At 36.8% G+C, this 18,419-nt stretch overlaps 1 protein-coding gene across 1 annotated transcript; it reads left to right on the top strand.

The window, feature by feature from the left end:
• The first annotated feature begins 11,039 nt into the window (after positions 1–11,039).
• On the top strand, positions 11,040–16,994 carry LOC108667106. Its single transcript, XM_018154089.2, has 6 exons — positions 11,040–11,589; positions 12,313–12,429; positions 12,977–13,469; positions 13,726–13,880; positions 14,405–14,514; positions 15,494–16,994. Exons 1-6 carry the CDS (start codon positions 11,292–11,294, stop codon positions 16,358–16,360), a joined length of 2,040 nt encoding a protein of 679 aa, XP_018009578.1. The 5' UTR covers positions 11,040–11,291; the 3' UTR covers positions 16,361–16,994.
• Positions 16,995–18,419: the final 1,425 nt, after the last annotated feature.

The raw sequence follows: 18,419 nt of genomic DNA, 5'->3' as shown, positions 1-18,419 counted from the left end.
ATATGAGGTGAGCGCTATTTAGGATTTAAATGAATTGATGTTTGGAGAGCGTTTGGCGGTTGAGAGACAGGAGGGCAATGTCAGAAGAGTAGTGGAGGGAAGTGATGGGAGAGACAGGAGGGTAATGTCAGAATTGTAGACGTGATTAGTAGTGGAGGGATGTAAAAGGTGTATGTCCGAGTTAATCGAGCCCAATTTTTGTGCTATTTACCCTACTTGTAGATGATTGAAGATGATTTTAAATTAAATATATTTGGGACCGCAGCGTCACACCACCTATTTTGAGCACCATTTGGCCCCAAATGTAACGCCCAATGTCCTTCAGCAAGGCCAGTAAATGACTAGTGAGCCGCGCATCAAGCCTGCTTCGGAAACCAGCCCACGAAATTATTTATATGTGAGATTTACGCCACCATGTACAGCACCAATTTGCCATCCAAAACATTTTAGTCTTGTGGAAAGTTGGTATATTGTATTAAAAACTTTGTTAAAATAAAATTTTTTACCCCCCAAGTCGAGACGCAATTTTTTATTATTTTTTATAAATACATTTAATTTTTGCCTCTATAATTCTTCATGTTGACTGAGCTTATAATTATATTAACTAATTACATTAAATTATTAACGTGGATAGCTATATTTACACCACTCTGAACTCGACAATAACATTTAGCACTCGCCAACAGGGCTTGAAGCAAAACGACCGCGTGCGGTTTACTTGAACTTGAACTGAACCGACGTTTGAGGCGCTCCTGGGCCATGTTCGTCGCTCGTTGTGCTGCTAGCGACGTGGCACTTGCATGTGTGCGTGGTGGCACCAAGTCACTAGTGGTAGCAGGATGGGTCATAGAGAGGGGAGGAACTTCCAGGGATTATCCAGCCTGTTCTTGAAGGAGGCGACTGATGGGACGTGGACGACACTCTGGGGCAGACTATTCCAGGTTGTTGTTACCCTGTTGATAAAGAAGTGGGTTTAGTAGGTTCAACGCTTATAACTTAGGAATTATTCAACTCAGAGAGTCGGAGTGGTGTTTTACATTTAGAAAGTGAATGATTCTCCTTATTTCATCACTCCACACTCTGAGGGTGAATATTTTCTGAGGTATAACCCTCTACCGCCTGACATGAGTAACCGGAGTAATATTGTCACAAGCCTACTTAAAAAAAAAATACGTTCTAGTGAGCGCAAAATGACTTGTACTGATGGTTGCCGCCACGTACGACAACTTTAAAATGTTCTCTGTTGCGTATAAACGTCCTCAGGTTGCTACACTCAATAGTTTACGTACTGTATAATTTTATGTTCCAGGAAAGTGTCATACGATGGCAGAGGGATAAGCGTTGAACTTGTTAGTAAATTTCATTTGTAGCGTAGTCTTTCTGACCACAGCTATAAACTAGAATAACTTCGTTGCAACTCATCCACGCGACAACATTTCTTCTCGCTTCATGTTACCGACAGTTGGAACAGCCTCCCTGGTTACATCGTTGACGCTCCATGAATGAACGCGTTCAAGAACAGACTAGATAAAGCTATGGAAAAATATATGTTCAGACTTGAAATGCCTAGCACCATATCAAACCTGGCGGAAGCCTAGTAGCTATTCCAAACTATCGTAAGTCTTGAAAAGATCCGGTCAAAGGACCTGTTTTTAGATTTCCTGTGAACAAGTCGCGAAAAGTACAAGAATCGGTGACAGGCCACATCAGGCCTATTCTTCAGCGCCGACATCATTATGTTTTGTTACGTTATGTTAGACGTACGCGATCGTTTTGCTGTGGGCACTATTAGCGAGCGCTGTTTTATTGACGAGTGCTGACTGGTGATTTACATTGAAAAGTAATTAGAATAGAAGTGTCGGCGTTGAAGACATAGGCCCATGGCCTGTTGCCAATTCTTGAACTTTTCGTGACTTGATTCACAAGGGATCCGGCCTTTGGAACCCGTGAGTATATTTGTATACTTCAATGAGGTCCCCACGCAGACGTCGATAATGGAGGCTTGGAAGCTTCATAATCTTTAATCTTTCCTCATAGGACTTTAACTTATTTCAGGGAATTTAACTTATTTATCAGGAATTTAACTTATTTCAGCACGCCTTACTCTACGTATCAGATGCTTAGGTAGTCATAAGAATCGAACGTTCAATCCAAGATGAGGCTATAATAAGTTTAATCCTGTGAAAACGAGTATAGCCTCATGTTAAAAATTTCAATTTACCAATTTAAAAAAATTGTAGAACGCAGAGAGGAGATATGCGTAATTTCAGTATTTTATTTTTCCATGGTTGAAATAGTTTATACTTCAACTATGTATTATATAGTTCAACCATAAAGTTTATCCATGTAATTTTTCAATATATGATAATCAAAACCCAATTATCAAAACCGTTCTTTTACTCTCTGCTTAATTTCCGGATCCGTGCAGACGCGTCATTCAATCTATTGATCATTCGTTCGCCACTTCAGCCAGCGGCAATAACGGCATCATGTTCCAGTTCTGACAGAGAACAGGCTGGTGGGCGCATTTGTTTTATTTTTGTCGCCACAAGTCTTAACCCCAACTATAAAAAAATTGTGTTCCAGCCTCCAGGGCCGAACCCAGTCTGCGACCGTTGTTCTGTCTGAAGTCTCGCAGGCTAGAATGTGCTGCTGCCCGACTCAGAATTGAAGATGCCGGCGTTAGAACTTAGAACTTTAGAAGTCACTTGCACAGATTCAAGTTCAACATGAGCGAGTGTTGAACTGTGAATGTCCGCACTGTGGAGTGTGGAATTGTGTATGCCATTGAAATTTGAATGAGCAGTGAGCTGCGAGCACTACCTAGTATGGAATATATCTACTTGGCGAGCCGCGACTGAATTTTTCGAGCCGTGGTTTTATGGATTTGCCAGCCGTGATTCCATTTCTACGAGCTCTGGCAAATCCATAAAACCACGGCTCGAAAAATTCAGTCACGGCTCGCCAAGTAGATATATTCCATACTAGCTGCTGCCTGCTGGCGCTGCAACAGAGTGCAACTGCAGTCCAGACAAGAGCTGCAAACTAATGTAAAAGGTATAAATGTACAATTTTCTCTGTGTGAACTTCTGAGAGGAGGTAATAACAAAGATGATGTGCAACGGAAAATCTTTCACTTTCTAACAGTCATAGTGAAATTAATAGGTAATATAAAAAACATGGGCTTTGACTGTTTGAAGTTTGACATTTTGAACTGATCAATGCTTCTTTATGGACTGCTGCACAACACAGTGCCCACTATGCAGAGGGTGGATGCAGCGTCGGCAATATATGGATTTTTAAGCCCAAAGCGTTGCCGGCCATTTTAAAGATGCGTCGCCGGGTAATTTTTAATGAAAAGCCATTTACGCTGAGTAATGACGAACTATTCACAAGCCACGAACTTATTACAAGGTTGCATGCACGTGTTACCCCAAATAACTAATTTTACCCTAAAAACAGTCTGGTTGTACAGCAAGTGTCAACTGAACAAGTAATAAAGCAGTCTGACCGCTCTAATGCGACCGAAACTACGCAATCGAAAAAATGTTGTTTACATTTTTTGCAGGAACTCATCGCAACTGATTTCCGGAGAAGCTTCGCTGCATCGTAATCCATCCAACGTACCGGAAACCTTACTTTTTTTCTAAATAGTTGGCTGAAGACTGAGAAATATATTAAATACAAGAATTTCAATCTAAATGTGTCGGCAAGATCTTCTGAAGGCAAAAATTTTGCCGATAATGCGTCGCCGTAAGTCTTGAAATCTTTGTTCATTCTCTGCACAGTGGCACAGTGCACGCCCCCTTGCCCTCCCCTCCCCCACCTTTCCAAAATCCAAACAAAAGATAGCTGTGCACTAAATCACTAAAATCAGGAGCTATTGAACACTATTCAACCCACACTCAGGAAGATGTATATAAACATGGAAATTTCTCGCATAAATCAATCTAATTATATTTTTTTCCGTGCAGGCGTTTGTGCAAATTATGGTCATCGATTCCGCGCAGCACTCGGCGCGGGCCGCGGAGCCGTCTGACACAGTTCTGATTTAGACACAGTTTTCATCTGAATGGAATGACAACATTGTCTGTAGATGATTTCAAGTAACGCTGAACCAGCATTGCCAGATGGTATATTTCTATACCAGATTTCACAAATCTGGTATGTTCAAAAGGTGTCTGGTATGAATATTTTAGATCTGGTATACATGTATATGCCTAAATCTGGTATTTTTCTGGTATTTTCTGACTTACTGCAAATTTACTGTATCCAACCACAACACAGTGTGGATAGTGACGGATACACGTTTGTGTGTACGGTCAGTGTGATTACGTAATATGCATTGCCGCGCGTCCATATTTAAGCTATTTTAGCTTTCTAAAAGTACGGCGCTGTCGGCGCACGGCGCATTTATTTTACCGGCATAGTACGGCGCACCGCGCAGGTCGTTAAAATGACAATATAAATTCCCGCGCACCTGGCACATCTTCCTGACCCAGGTATTCAACAATTTCAAATAGGCTAGTGTTCAAAATTTAATAGCCACTATTAAACACTATTGAAAGGAATGGAAAACTTTTTTTTCCAAAATATCACGGCTTTAATATCATATAATTTCAGTTTCAGTAAGTGTGAAATCTTGCTGCTCTAATGTTATGTATATTTGTTTGATTAAAAAAATGGGTGCTTCACTTCACCCAGGGTGCAGAGGGTGGATGCAGCGTTGCCAATATATGGGTTTTTAAGCCCTAAGCGTTGCCAGGTAATTTTAAGATGCGTCGCCGGGTAATTTTTAATGAAAAGCCATTTACGCTGAGTAATGAAAAACTATTTACAAGCCACGAACTTATTTACAAGGTTGCATGCACGTGTTACCCCAATCTCCAAAATGCCAAATAACTAATTTTACCCTAAAAACAGTCTGATTGTACAGCAAGTGTCAACTAATCATGTGATAATGCAGTCTGACCGCTCTAATGTGACCGCAACTACGTAATCGTAATCTTGATGTTTACATTTTTTTGCGGGAACTCATCGCAACTGATTTCCTGACAAGCTTCATTGCATTCTGATCCAACCAACATACCAGAAACCTTGCTTTTTTCTAAATAGTTGGCCGAAGACTAACAAATATATTAAATGCAAGAATTTCAATCTAAATGTGTCTGCAAGATCTTCTGAAGGCGTAAATTTTGCTACTGAAGCGTCGCCAAAGATCTTGCAATATTCATCCACTCTCTGCACAGTGGCACTTCACAAACATGTTCCTTCATAAAATTTCAACTTCTCCAACTATAGCACAATCTGCATTACTTCAGTTCAACACTCCAGGCAGTAGGCTGTAGGCACTCCTGAGTCCTGCCAATTGCCAAAATATCTTGCAGAGCCTAATAACATGTCAACCCAAATCCCAAAACATCTCCTTGATCATGGCATAGCTGCAGTCATGTCACATCAGAGCGGTCAGACTGCATTATCAATTGTTCAATTGCCAATTAAATAAAGACATGTCAGTTTTGCTGTTCGACTGTTTTTAGGGTATAATCAGAGAATTGAGATAACATGTGCATGCCCAATGCATGGACTTTGAAAACAAGTTTGTGGCTCATAAATGGCTTTTCATGGCCATAATATGGAATTCACTGCTTGAAGAAATGGAATAACAGCACAAAGTAATGGAACCATGGCTGGCAAATCAATAAAACCACAGCTCAAGAAATTCAGTCACGGCTCGCCAAGTAGATATATTCCATGCCTGTACTAAATGAACAAAAGTGGCAGACCAGCATCATGTTGGCAGCTAGCCTTGCAGCTCTTGCTGGTTTGAGAATTTTGAATTTGAAAAGAAAAGGCCTGGAGTGAGAATTTAATTAAATTAAATCCAAAAAGCAAAAGCTGCTCAAGTGCATGACTGACTACCACTACACAATAGATTTCTATAGATGACATGAGCTTGAGCATTACTATTTGCATTTGGCAGCCTATACTGAAATTATTTTCAAACAAATATTTTGAAGTTCATTTTTTGTCATTCTAGCGTGATGACTGCTTATCTTAATCAAGAAATGTTTAATTTTGGTTTGGCTCTGTGTTTTACACTGCAGCATGGCAGACAATTGATAGATAGGTCTGTTCTAATTCAGTTATATTTAATTTATTTAAAATTTATTTTTTAATTTGTATTTTTATTAGATTTTCCCTCAGGGATGTAGTGGCTTTAACAATTGATTTTTCAACAATTGAAGCAAAAAATATCAAAACACTTATTCAAGTCATGAACTACAAGCAAGTGTTTTATTTGCATTTGGTCATATAATGGCTATCAATAATTCAGGTTTTAAATTAATTTAGTAAAACAACAATGTAGGAAATAATAAGTTCAAAATATTTATATTCCTTCTCAAAGCAAATTTCATGGATATTTGATTATGACCTCAATATATTCAGGACAAAAACCTTCACGAGCTGTGTGTTCAAGACATAACAAACAGGTTGTGCATACAAAGCATTATGTGCAAAGTGCTTAGCATTGGTATGTAAGAACATAGCAGACAAAAAAAAATCTGAAAATGCCTGCAAGCAGCAGGACCATATTGATAATAAATAGCTTTCTTGTTATTTGGTTAAAATCAGTTTTAATTTTGGAGAAATATGAAGTCAAAACGTTTTACAAAGATTATGAAAACATTAATCGTAAATTTGTTCTGTATGTATATATTTGTTGTAGGTATTGATGCGGTAATTTAAAAGTGATATGCACATGATTCTCAGTTACTATCATACAACTTCCATGATATTAACAATAAAATATTGTCAGCCCCTTTGAGACTAGACCTAGTAGCCTAGATATTTACACTGCCAAGCTCATTGCATAAAAGTTTGATATATAATATCTGCATCATGCCAAAAATAATCATAACATAATAAATGAAACCAAAACCATACAATAGTACTGGTATGCACTATGCATTGTTACACATATGTGGCAAAAGAATGTTGATGGAAAATATAGACATTCAAAACAAGTTTGATCATCTACTCTAATGTAAACAAACATGATTGCTAGCATCCCAATCTCTCCATGCAGTCACACTTGAGTGTTGTATATGAACTGTAAGTGCATTGCTAATTTTTCAATTTAGATTTTGAACCTAGCTTAAAGTGACATATGAAGCAATGGGTTCAAATTTTAAAGTGAAGCAAGTGACCGTGTCTTTTCTTGGTTAGTCAAGTTGATAAGACTGGTAGGTAGGGATGGCAGTCATGCCTTCAAAACATATTAATAACGGCTGTACCGCAACTTACAAGTAACGTATTTTAGCAAGTAAAACAAGTTTTTCTTACATTTTTCTACATGGAACAGTCTATTTTTTGGCTTTATGGTATAATTTGGCTAGGTGAATTGGCTAGGCACTTAGCAATATCTGATGGTGGGCACTGCAGCCCCACCACCATCAGACATTGTCACTCGCACCTGCTCAGCTGTCAAGCTGCAAGCTGTCAGCTGAGCCATGATGCTGCTGCGCAGTGCGGTCAGCGCACTTCAATTTGGCACTGGTGTGCTACAAAATCCCATAAGTAGATGGTAATTAAGAATGCATCCAGAGTGGCACCACAACCTGGACAAAGTGCAGTTTCAACTTGGTCCTTTGGAGCCTAAATTTTAGCCTAAAAAATACATTTCTGTATGAATTTTAATGTTGTTAACATTGAAAAACTTCTAAGTATCTCTCATGCAAGAAATACTTGCTAAATAAATTTTAATTTTGAGATAAACATCACTTGAAAACTGAGTGCTGCAACTTGGAGCGCTTATTACCTAATTTATTGTTAATTTATTATTTTTATTAATAATTTTTACTTAATGAACTCTCAAAGTGTAATCTTCAGCAGGAGCCCATGAGAGACATGCTGTCCAGCCTGTATCAGTATCGAACTACGTCTGTGTGTTGTGACTTGTGAGTTGTGACCACAGCAACAGATAATTTCTCATGACTAAGAAGTTTATTAATCTCATGAATTATTCAAATTTGGGAATTGCTTGTCAAATAAAAAAAAAAACATAACTCAGTACTCACTGCAGTGAGTGACAGAGAGCGCATTTTCTCGTTGACAAAAATTTGAGGTCACAGACAGACGGACGGACAGACGGACATGGCAAGCACAATAGTGCATTTTTTCCATAAATGAGAAAATGCGCTATAAAGCAACAACTGTTGAAAGAGTCTTTTCTGTCTAATTGTTTATTCATTCTGAGAGTACATTAATTGGAAGAAATTTTTTTGTTTACGATAAATAAATGTGAACTTTGGTACAATTTTCCAGATGATTTGCACATTAACAATTCTTATAACAAACAGGCAATTCTTTTTAGCGCATTTTCTCATTTATGGAAAAAATGCACTATTGTGCTCGCCATGTCCGTCTGTCTGTCTGTCCGTGACCCCAAGTTTTCGTCGACGAGAAAATGCGCTCTCTGTCACTCACTGCAGTGAGTACTGAGTTATATTTTTTTTACTGTTAATTCCACTGACTTTGGTAGAGCCCGCAGCATTTGAGTTATGTTGCTGGCATGCAAAACAGTCTAATTATTTAACAAAACTGAGCCAAAACTTTGTACCATGATTGAAAAAGTACCATAAAACGGGGTAATAAGGGACTGTTTTGAGCATTTTTTGTTGCTAACTTCTTACTAGGAAACATTTCTTAATTAAGTTTAGGCTCATTTTGAAGCTCTTTATGAGGGCTATTGTATAGCATCTTCAAAAATTTTCATATGCTATTTGTGAGGTGCCAGATGCCAAATGAAAGCATACCAAATTACTCCTGGGGAATGGGGTAATCCAGGACACTTTAAATAAAACTTAATTTTGAAAATTTTGCAAAGTGTACCCTCAAAAGGGGAAAAAAGGGATGGTTTTGAGCATTTTTTGTTAGTAATTTCTTACCATGAAACATTTCAGAAACAAGTTTAGGCTCATTTTATGAGCCTAAACTCATTATCTTTGCGAGGGCTATCCAATGGCATTTTCAAAAAATTTCATATGCTATTTGTGAGGTGCCAGAGGCAAATTAAAACCGTCCCGATTTACCCCTGGGAATGGGGTAATCCGGGACACTTGCAATAAAAATTAATTTAAAATGTTTGAAGCATGCAGAGTGTACTCATCCATTACTAACAGTACTCTGAAGTCCTCCTCTTTCATTGTAGATGATGTAGATGTAAAATAAATGACATTTTCTGTGATTTTTACTTGTTTTTCCTTTATTGATATTATATTACCATATTCATTAATTCCCATATTATTAATGTGATATTACTGTATCCATGGACATGCCATTGAGCATTGACAACGACCTTGTCCACTGCAAGCTTCATATCAGCAGCCATGTAGCATTTCTTCTGTATTTGTAAGCTTACAGGATGGTTTGTAATTTTGCACAATTTTAATCAAGTCAAGTGATTTCACTATAATAAAAAAGATCATGAAAAACATACCTGAAACAGAAAATAATGTTTTAGTGACAACCATCATATATTTTGGAGAAATAAATCATAGTTTAGGTCAATTACTTTTCATTCTATGATGCCGGGTGCACAATTCTATATGTAGCATTCTATGTACAATTTTGTGACGACCGATGATGCACTAATTATTTGATAAGTGAATTTTTTGCTGAGCAAGGTAAATTAATCAAAATTCTTTGTTGTTAATAAATTTTTTTGTTAACTGGAACCTTTGCTAACTGAGGTTCTACAGCAATCCCTTGATTAACGCGGTTAACAAATCCCCGAGTTTTACCGTGTTAAGCAAAACCGCGCTAATCAAACTTAAGAATATATGGGAATAATTATAATGAATCCTCAAAAATAGCAAAGGAAAGGAAAGTTATGTAGTTTGATAAAAGTGAGCAGTAGATATGGCAGCGATCTTGACCAGTTGAAGGCTAACGAGTAACTATCCCTTTACGCACTGAATTATGTTTCGAAAGTGAAAAAACAATCTGAATTACTTTTCAAATCACGCGCAGTCGTTGTGTTGTACTGGCAGTAGCGACGCGCCTACTCCATCGAACGACGTTCGAACGAGTTCATAACATGTGACGCTACCGTCACACTTGCGGCTAGACTCCAAACATTTAATTACTCTCGGTAGAAGCTTTTATTTTCTGTGTGACGAATTTACGTAACACCTCTGGCTAGAGGCGGGAAAATGATGCATTGTGAAAAAAAAGTCGCGCTAATCAAAACTGGCACCGCGTAGATTAAGGGTAGGTCGCAATTTTTTTTTCCGCGTTAATCAAAACCGCGGTATTCAAAACCGTGCTAATCAAGGGATTGCTGTACTGTAAATGCATTTTTAAGGGTGTCCCTAATTACCCCAGGGGGTATCCCTTTTTACCCCGTCCTGCGGAAATGGCTGCCATTTTTTTTGGAATGAGATAGGCAAATTCCATCAATTACATTTTCAAGCTGACACCTGGGTGCAACTTTTATGTAAGTAAAATTTTTCAATATGGCAAATATTTTTTTTGCTCCAGACCTTAGCAGAGGTACTTCTCCAAAATTGCACTTTTCACACTTTTTTTCAGCAATTTTTTAGAGATAGTAGGTAAATGTTTGATTTCTTGACTAGTTTTTTACATAATAGATAGTAAAAATGTTGAAATTTGTGCCACTATTTTTAGTTTTGCAATATTTTGATTAGTTTAGCTGCTACAACATTTCTACAAATTCTACAACTGTCCCAATTTACCCTGCCTGCCCCTTTGACAGTTTATTAGCCACCTATAATAATCAATTAAATAATACTGTTTGTGATTCTGACCATTATTCATTATAATTAACTATATTATATGGGTGATATTAATGAGTAGATAGTTATGAGCAGTAGCTGCTGTGCTGAGTGGCAACCTATGTGTGATTGATGCTTGTTATAAGTGTCATTTTTAAAAGTATTCCTTAAAATTTAATGAAGTTTTTCAATGTTTTTATTAAGTTTCTTAACATTAACACTTATTTTTTTCAATTCACAGTTCATTATATATATTCAATGAATCTTATGTCACTTAAATTCTACACTTATTGTTCATTATCTGAATAATCTTGAGCAGTTATCCTGCAGGTTAAACAGTGATAACATAACATAGCTGGAGCTAAAACGGTCATTAATTTAAACGTGAAAGCCAACCCCTAAAATCTGTGTCAATTTGCTATAAAAAAGGAATAAAATTTGAATTAAAAGCTGTAACCTGTGTAGAATTTAAGGAATAGTTTGACTTGTTTGATGGAACACCCAGCAGTAGCAATGGAGCATCTGAAGAGAAGACGTCCAAATTTCAGTGATGAAGAAGTAATGGCTCTAATAACTGCAGTTTCCAAAAGAAAAAATATACTCCTAGGAAAGTTTGACAAAACTATAACTGCAAAAGCAAAGCTGTTGCAGTGGCAAGCTGTCATTGATAGTGTAAATTGTGTCTCAACGGTGAAGAGAGATGTGGCGGAAGTGCGCAAAAAATTTTATGATTTGAGAACACAAGTAAAGAAGAAGGCGACAACTGAAAACCAATACAGTGGATTGACTGGTAAGTGAATTATTTGGATGATTTAATGCTCATTGCCATTGCCAATTTTTTACTTTCAAATATCTATGGATAATTTTAATGAATTTTATCATTTTTTGGATTGTCAAAATACTAGAGTGTAATTGCAGGGCTTCAATTTCATTTCTTAATTCATCAAGTTAATTGAAAAGTCCCCTTTTCTGATAAAAGATGATTTGATTGAAAGCACGGCCCAATTCAATCACTTAAATTAGTTGAAAAGATTCTACATTCTGCATCTCTTTGGCATTTCAATGCAAAAACATTACTATGGTACTTGATCTGGCAACTAACATTAACATTGTACTTGATACCTACCCAAAATTGATGTTATCCTAGAATGAGCCAAAACTGCCTAAGCCATATATAATTTCACCTGTGCTTATAGCTTCTTCCCTAGTTTCCCTCATTAAAATAAAATACTACACTGCATATTCTCCAATGACTTACAAAAACCACCTAATAATATTTTTCCACCAATGAATTCTATAAAAATCTCCCTGATATTTCAGATTGGTCTCTACTTAGTAGTTAAGTTCAACAAGAAATCCACATAAAAATAGAGAAACTTTTTACTCTAATAGACATGTCATTGATACACGTTCCCTACTTAAACACTTGGAATTACATGTTAGTTGAGAGAAATGAATTTAATGGTTTCTTATTTTGGCTTCTGACATGTTTCTTCTAATCTTATAATTGTAGGTGGAGGGCCCCCTGTGAAGGTTAAATATTCCCATGTTGAAAAGGCCATGCTACCTCTTCTGTCACGAACTGCCATGTTTGGATCAGAACTTCCTGAAAATGAAGCTGATGTTTCAGGTGAGTGCAGTACTATTGCATCTTCCTAATTCAATTATTATGAAGATATTAGTGCATGGCCCATAGGAAACCAATAATTTATTACTTTTGCCAATCATTTGTTCATTCTGCCAGTCACTGACCTAAATGCAGATTCATTTCAAATATTTATTAATCATAACAAATTTATTTACTCATAATTAATTAATAAATTCTTGTGGTAAATAAAGCAGATTATTAATAGATGATCAATGTATATAACTTTCTATCTGATTATATTAATTTATCTATAAATAATTAATTAATGAAATAGTGTTTTATTTTAAGTTCATATGAAATTAATTGCTAAACAATTGTATAATTTCAAAGTTATTCATTTGTTTATCATATTTAATGATAACATGGAACATACCTGTAACTATTTATCTAAGAACTATGAGCTCATTGATTATCCGTTTGAATTTGACAGCAGATTCTATACATGAATGTTAAGATGGAGAAATGTTTTTGCATAAGAATAGATTTTAATTTTCAGCAGATCTTAATATGGCTTGATTTGCTTTTCCAGTTGGAGAAGAACACCCCAGAGATGACAATGAACTATGCCTTGAAATTATGAATTTGGAAGGAAATTTCCAAGTGTTACCTGGGGCTGTGGCACTGGCCGAAGTTATTCACAGCCCTGATGCAGGTCCCTCAAGCAACAATGTCGCAGCTAATCCTAAGGTCAAGTCTTGTGATTCATTTTCACTTGAGACGGAGGTCACACCTACAGTGCCTCAAGCTTGGAACCAGAAAAAGCTACGGACATTATACCCTAAGGAACCAGTGACTTCCACCCCTACCAAGCCTGTTATTACCACGGAGTCATTTTCAGCTCGTGGAAGGAAGCGGCGCAGCATTGACAGCAATGATCATACCATGGCTCATGATATGTTGAGTGTGCAGAGGGAAATACTAAATAACACGGGAAGCATGGCAGCTTCACTCACAGTTATAGCAGCAGCCGTGGAGAAGATCGCCAATGCTTTTGTCAGTGCCAGACGTGAGGATCGCCAGAAGTTAGTGTCATCAAAAATTTGGTATAGTTGCCCCTGCAGCACAGCTCAGTGTTCAGTAATATGCATAGAATTTCATTATAAATTGTTTACATTTGAACTTGGTGAATTAGAGCATTATTAACTTTACCCAGTAAGATAAAATTAAATATTTTAGGTATTTAGTTTAATGAATGTTGATTCAATTTAGTTAAATTAATGTTTAATTAATGAATGTTGATTCAATTTAATACAGACAAACTTGCATTATACCTTCCAGAAACATGCGAGAGCACTCAAAAACTCCATCAGAGATAGAGGAGGTACCCACATTGCAGAAGAATGCTCCTGCAGTCAAGGCAGGCGCTGGTCACAAGCATCATACAGCTGGGGACGGCAGGCAGAAGCAGCATTCCATGCCAAGTTATATTTCAGGTAATTGGTTCCTGCTTATTTTACAAGTATTACAGCATCAGACAAAGTGCAGTTAAGTCTGGTTGCCATGAAAATCTTATTTCAAGTTTAATTACCTATTTATCCTTCAAGAATCTGGTTTAGTGTCATAAATTAGAATATCTACGCAAGTATATACGAGGGTCTTGGGTATAAAAATGTTTTCCACCTAATTTTTAACATAAGGTTGATGAGCAGCATCATTGTTTTTGCATCACCTGTTGTACAAATAATTAAAGATTTGTCTTCAATGTTTTGGTTTCAGTACTAATAAAAGAAAATAAAACTTTTCTTGTTAAGTCAAATTAATTTGTTAAACAAAATCCTTGTAAGTTGACAGGAGAATTCGAATTGCTGTTCAGCATTCTCAATTTTGATAAAAATGTTCATGAAGCGTCTACAGAGTATTTTGGCCATTAGTTTGTTGAACAATATCTTGCATAACAGCAGTGTTGGTGTTTTTTTCTCCTCTAATTGAATCAGTACTCAAGTTGTGGCACTTGCAGAAGCTGTGAAGATTGAGCCTCGTGATGAGCAGCAATCAAACTGTGACTCGGAACTCTCAGCTGTCTTCATTGAAGTGGAGAAAGAGGAACCTTTCTTCTTGGAAGAAGTGGTTAGTAATTTATTTTATATATAGCCTTTATTATTATTCTATGATACCCATTAATTTTCATTAATTTTCTAAATCCCAGTAATAACCACATGACGTTGGTTGATGATAGTTTTACAGTATTTTTGCTCTGTGGCAAGTGCATATAGCACTAAATGTATTTAGTTCAGCAAAGCTTTGAAAATTTTCATGAAGGAAGGTAAAGAAACATGCTTCCTTGGCAGTGATTGTGTATTAATTACTCTTTAAAAAAATTTTCTTCTCAAAATTTTAGAACCTTTCCTTAAATATGAAGATGATTGGATTTTTAAATTTATTAAATTTACAGTGTAGTTATATTATTCATTCAAATTTTTTATTAAACAATTTCAGATGATTTTATTTTCCTGCGAAAATATATATATTTCTTTATCCAAGTATTAATGTCACTTATTTGCTTAAATCGCAAGTTGACTAAAAATTTTGTGGACTATTCTTTGCTTTTAAATTTTTAGTTTCTTTATCCATTGGCGTTGTGTTTGCTTGTGTATTTAAATAGATACATGATGATAATATAATTCAGGGTTTCTTTCTAACATATTTCAAATTACTAGGCTCTTAGTAAAGAATTTTTTTGGAAATTATTTAATTATTAGAGAAAGAATTAATTCTTAATGGCTCTGGAATGCTTTTCAGTTATTTTCAGCAATTGTGTGTGAAAAATGTAGAATGTTTTTCTTTTTTGCAAGCATATTCTTGTCATTTTCATTATTTAGTATCTTTTCAAATATTCTTCTGTTATTTGACCAAGTTTTCCCGACAAATTCTCCCTTTTTTTGTAAACACATAAAAAAAGTAACATTTTAAACACATGACATTTTTAAACACGTACCATTAAAACACAACATTTTAAACACGTACCATTAAAACACATAACATCTTTAACACATACCATTTAAACACATAACATTTTAAATGCGTAACATTTTCTTCATCTGAGCAGAACAGTGCTACAGTTGCCGATGCCAGAGCCTTCCAAATTACAGCCCTGGGCTTGGATCCTCTCAGCACAGAGCCTGTCGAGGCTGGGGCATCTCCCTCCGTCCCCCAGGCTCCTCCAGGCAACCAAGAACTCCCAGCAACAGCAGACGTCTTCACGCCATGTCTAGCAGCCCCCCAGACTGCCTGCTCGGCCTCTACTTCTCTGGAGGTGCACAATTGTGGTGCTTCAGCGGAGGAGAAAGCGACTAAGAAAAGAAAATTCGATGATGTTGAACTAGAAGATGGAGTTACGCCAAATGATGACCAAACGATCAACTATTCTAAAAATAGTATTGAGAAAATACTTTCTGTATCTACCAACAAAAGTATAGAAGTATTTTTAAGTAATTCAAAGAAAAAAGAGCAAGATTCAACTCCTATTTCTGCCACAGATGAGCTAATTGAGCGAATAAGGTTATACCTAGCAGAACAAAAGGAAGAGCCTCAACATTATTTGGCTGTTGGCTGTAATAGTTCATCATTGGTTGATACTACATACTTAGCAAATTTACGCTATAGTAACAAGTATCAATCTTGGAAATTGGACATCATACCTCTAGTAAACTATGATCAGGTATATAATAAAGAAATGTTACATCTAATGGATCAATTACAAGATGTTAACATAAATATCAGGGATGCTCTAAGATATTACGATACGAGTATAAAAAGTATGCGTTTTGAGCAAGTCATAGAGCATGCAAAACTGAGGATGAAGTATTTTAAACTTAATGATAGTAATTTTCAACAATATAAATCGGAACAAAATTCTCTTAAAATAGCAAATAAGCAGTACTGCAATTTTGTGAAGCACATTGAAAATGTTTGAACATTCCTCTAGTAATAATAAAAATCTTGTGGCATCCAAACACTGAGAAATGCTATGTTGAGAGGCATGTCACCCATTGAAAATAAATTAGCTTCCCATGTATTAATTTTGCTGGAAGACATTTCTTTTGATTGTTCATTGTAAAAAAATTAAATACTTTGATTCATCCACAGCGAAATAGAATTCAATTTGTAGGGATTTAAAGGCGCCGAGTTTCCTACGAGAAGAGAGTTCGTTAAGCTTACCATGATTGTTAGTGATAAATCTTACCTCGTTTGTTTATATTTGTTAAGAAAAACGACAGGAAATAAGCTGTGGGGTTTCACTAGCCTAAGTTAAGTGCATTAAGTTAAGTTACTTAATGCAGCGCTCAGCGGATAACCAGTTAATGTCAGGTTATTGGTCATTTATCTGCTATTGATAACACTCCAAATTATTTGTTTAGAAAGAATGTATTAAATTAGTTTGGATTGTATTTTCCTTCAGGTGTTCCTGTATGTTTTTGTTCACTGTGTTGAGGGCACAAATAACTGGCTGTACCCTCTGTGTTAGTAAGCTGCTTCGATCCTTCTGAGGCTTGACTGCTCGATCCATAGTCAGTTATTTTTTATTATGTATAATTAATTCACTGCAAGACCCCTTGTTATTTATTTTCCATTGAATGTGATGATTAACTATATTCATTAGAAAGCATTTTTGCCCATAAGTGTTTTGTTTACCAGGCAATATTATTTCTAAGTTGAATCTAAGCACCACATTTAAAGTCGCCTCCCCTCATTTTTTAGTTAACTTCCCCATTAGGGAAGACTGACGCGTGTCTGTGCTCGTCAGAAGTCCTGTGGGATTTCGCGCTCCTAGGGGGATTGTTCCTGAGCGCCCCACCGCTGAGCTCGCGGTGTCTGACTGCAGGTCTCAGTTGTGGGGTTAAGTTATTATGTAGGTAGGGTTCCTTACATTAAGTTATTATGTAGGTAGGATTCCTTACATTAAGTTATTATGTAGGTAGGATTCCTTACATTAGGTTATTATGTAGGTAGGATTCATTACATTAAGTTATTGTGTAGGTAGGATTCCTTACATTAAGTTATTATGTAGGTAGGATTCATTACATTAGGTTATTATGTAGGTAGGATTCCTTACATTAAGTTATTATGTAGGTACGATTCCTTACATTTCCCTTCTCTGTCCCTTCTTGTCACCGGTCCCTCCTTGTCACCTGTTCCTCCATGTCACCTGTCCCTCCTTGTCACTTGTCCGTCCTTGTCACCTGTCATTATATAGCTATGTCATTTACCAGAATTTGAAACACGAACCAACACCGGGGGGCACGGCTATAAACCTAAAAAACCGCGGTGCAGCTCATCCACGCGACAACACTTGATGCCTCGAGTCACCGACATGTGGAACCATGGTTGAATTCATAATTCAACCATGTGTGGAACAGCCTCCCCTATTACATCGTTAGCGCTCCGAGTATGAACGCGTTCAAGAACAGACTAGATAAAGCTATGGAAAAAATCCATGTTCAGACTTGAAACGCCTAGCACCATATCGAACCCGGTGGAAGTCTAGTAGCTATTTCAAACTAGCGTCACTTTCGAACATCCGGTTAAAGGAAATCTATTCAGATCTCCTGTGAACAAGTTACGAAAAGTATAAGATTCGGCGACAAGTCATATAATAATATTAATAATAGCGGTTTCTGCGTTTATTAGGCCGTAGGCCTGTCGCCGATTCTTAACATCGCAGAACATTCACAGCATTTTGCGGTCTTAAACTCGCAACTCACTGCTACAATTCTGCTGTGCTTAACCGCCCGGCCTCCTCGCCGATTCTGACCAGAAACTGGCGCACAGAGCTGGGATCGAACCCGTGCCTCTCTGCTCCAATCTTGGTACTGCTCTGAACTGTAACCACAGGGCCATCTCGCCCAGTGGCTACAGCATATCATATTTTGGTTACATCAGACATATTCTTCAGCGCCGACATCATTTATCTTCCGTAAGCTCATTATTTGCTCATATAATAACTGAAACCATTTTTTAATATTGAAAAACTA

This window comes from Hyalella azteca, unplaced genomic scaffold, assembly GCF_000764305.2.
Source record: "Hyalella azteca isolate HAZT.00-mixed unplaced genomic scaffold, Hazt_2.0.2 contig13203, whole genome shotgun sequence".
Classification (NCBI taxonomy): Eukaryota; Metazoa; Arthropoda; class Malacostraca; order Amphipoda; family Hyalellidae; genus Hyalella; species Hyalella azteca.
The sequence above is the reverse complement of the archived record's forward strand: the minus strand, read 5'-3'. Positions and strand labels throughout refer to the sequence as shown.

Bases quoted from the DNA above. Each gene is read 5' to 3' on its own strand.
- LOC108667106 (XM_018154089.2), top strand. From the start codon at position 11,292: ATGGAACACCCAGCAGTAGCAATGGAGCATCTGAAGAGAAGACGTCCA. The intron at 12,430-12,976 runs GTGAGTGCAGTA...TTGCTTTTCCAG, and splicing joins AAATGAAGCTGATGTTTCAG to TTGGAGAAGAACACCCCAGA. The intron at 13,881-14,404 runs GTAATTGGTTCC...TGGCACTTGCAG, and splicing joins CATGCCAAGTTATATTTCAG to AAGCTGTGAAGATTGAGCCT.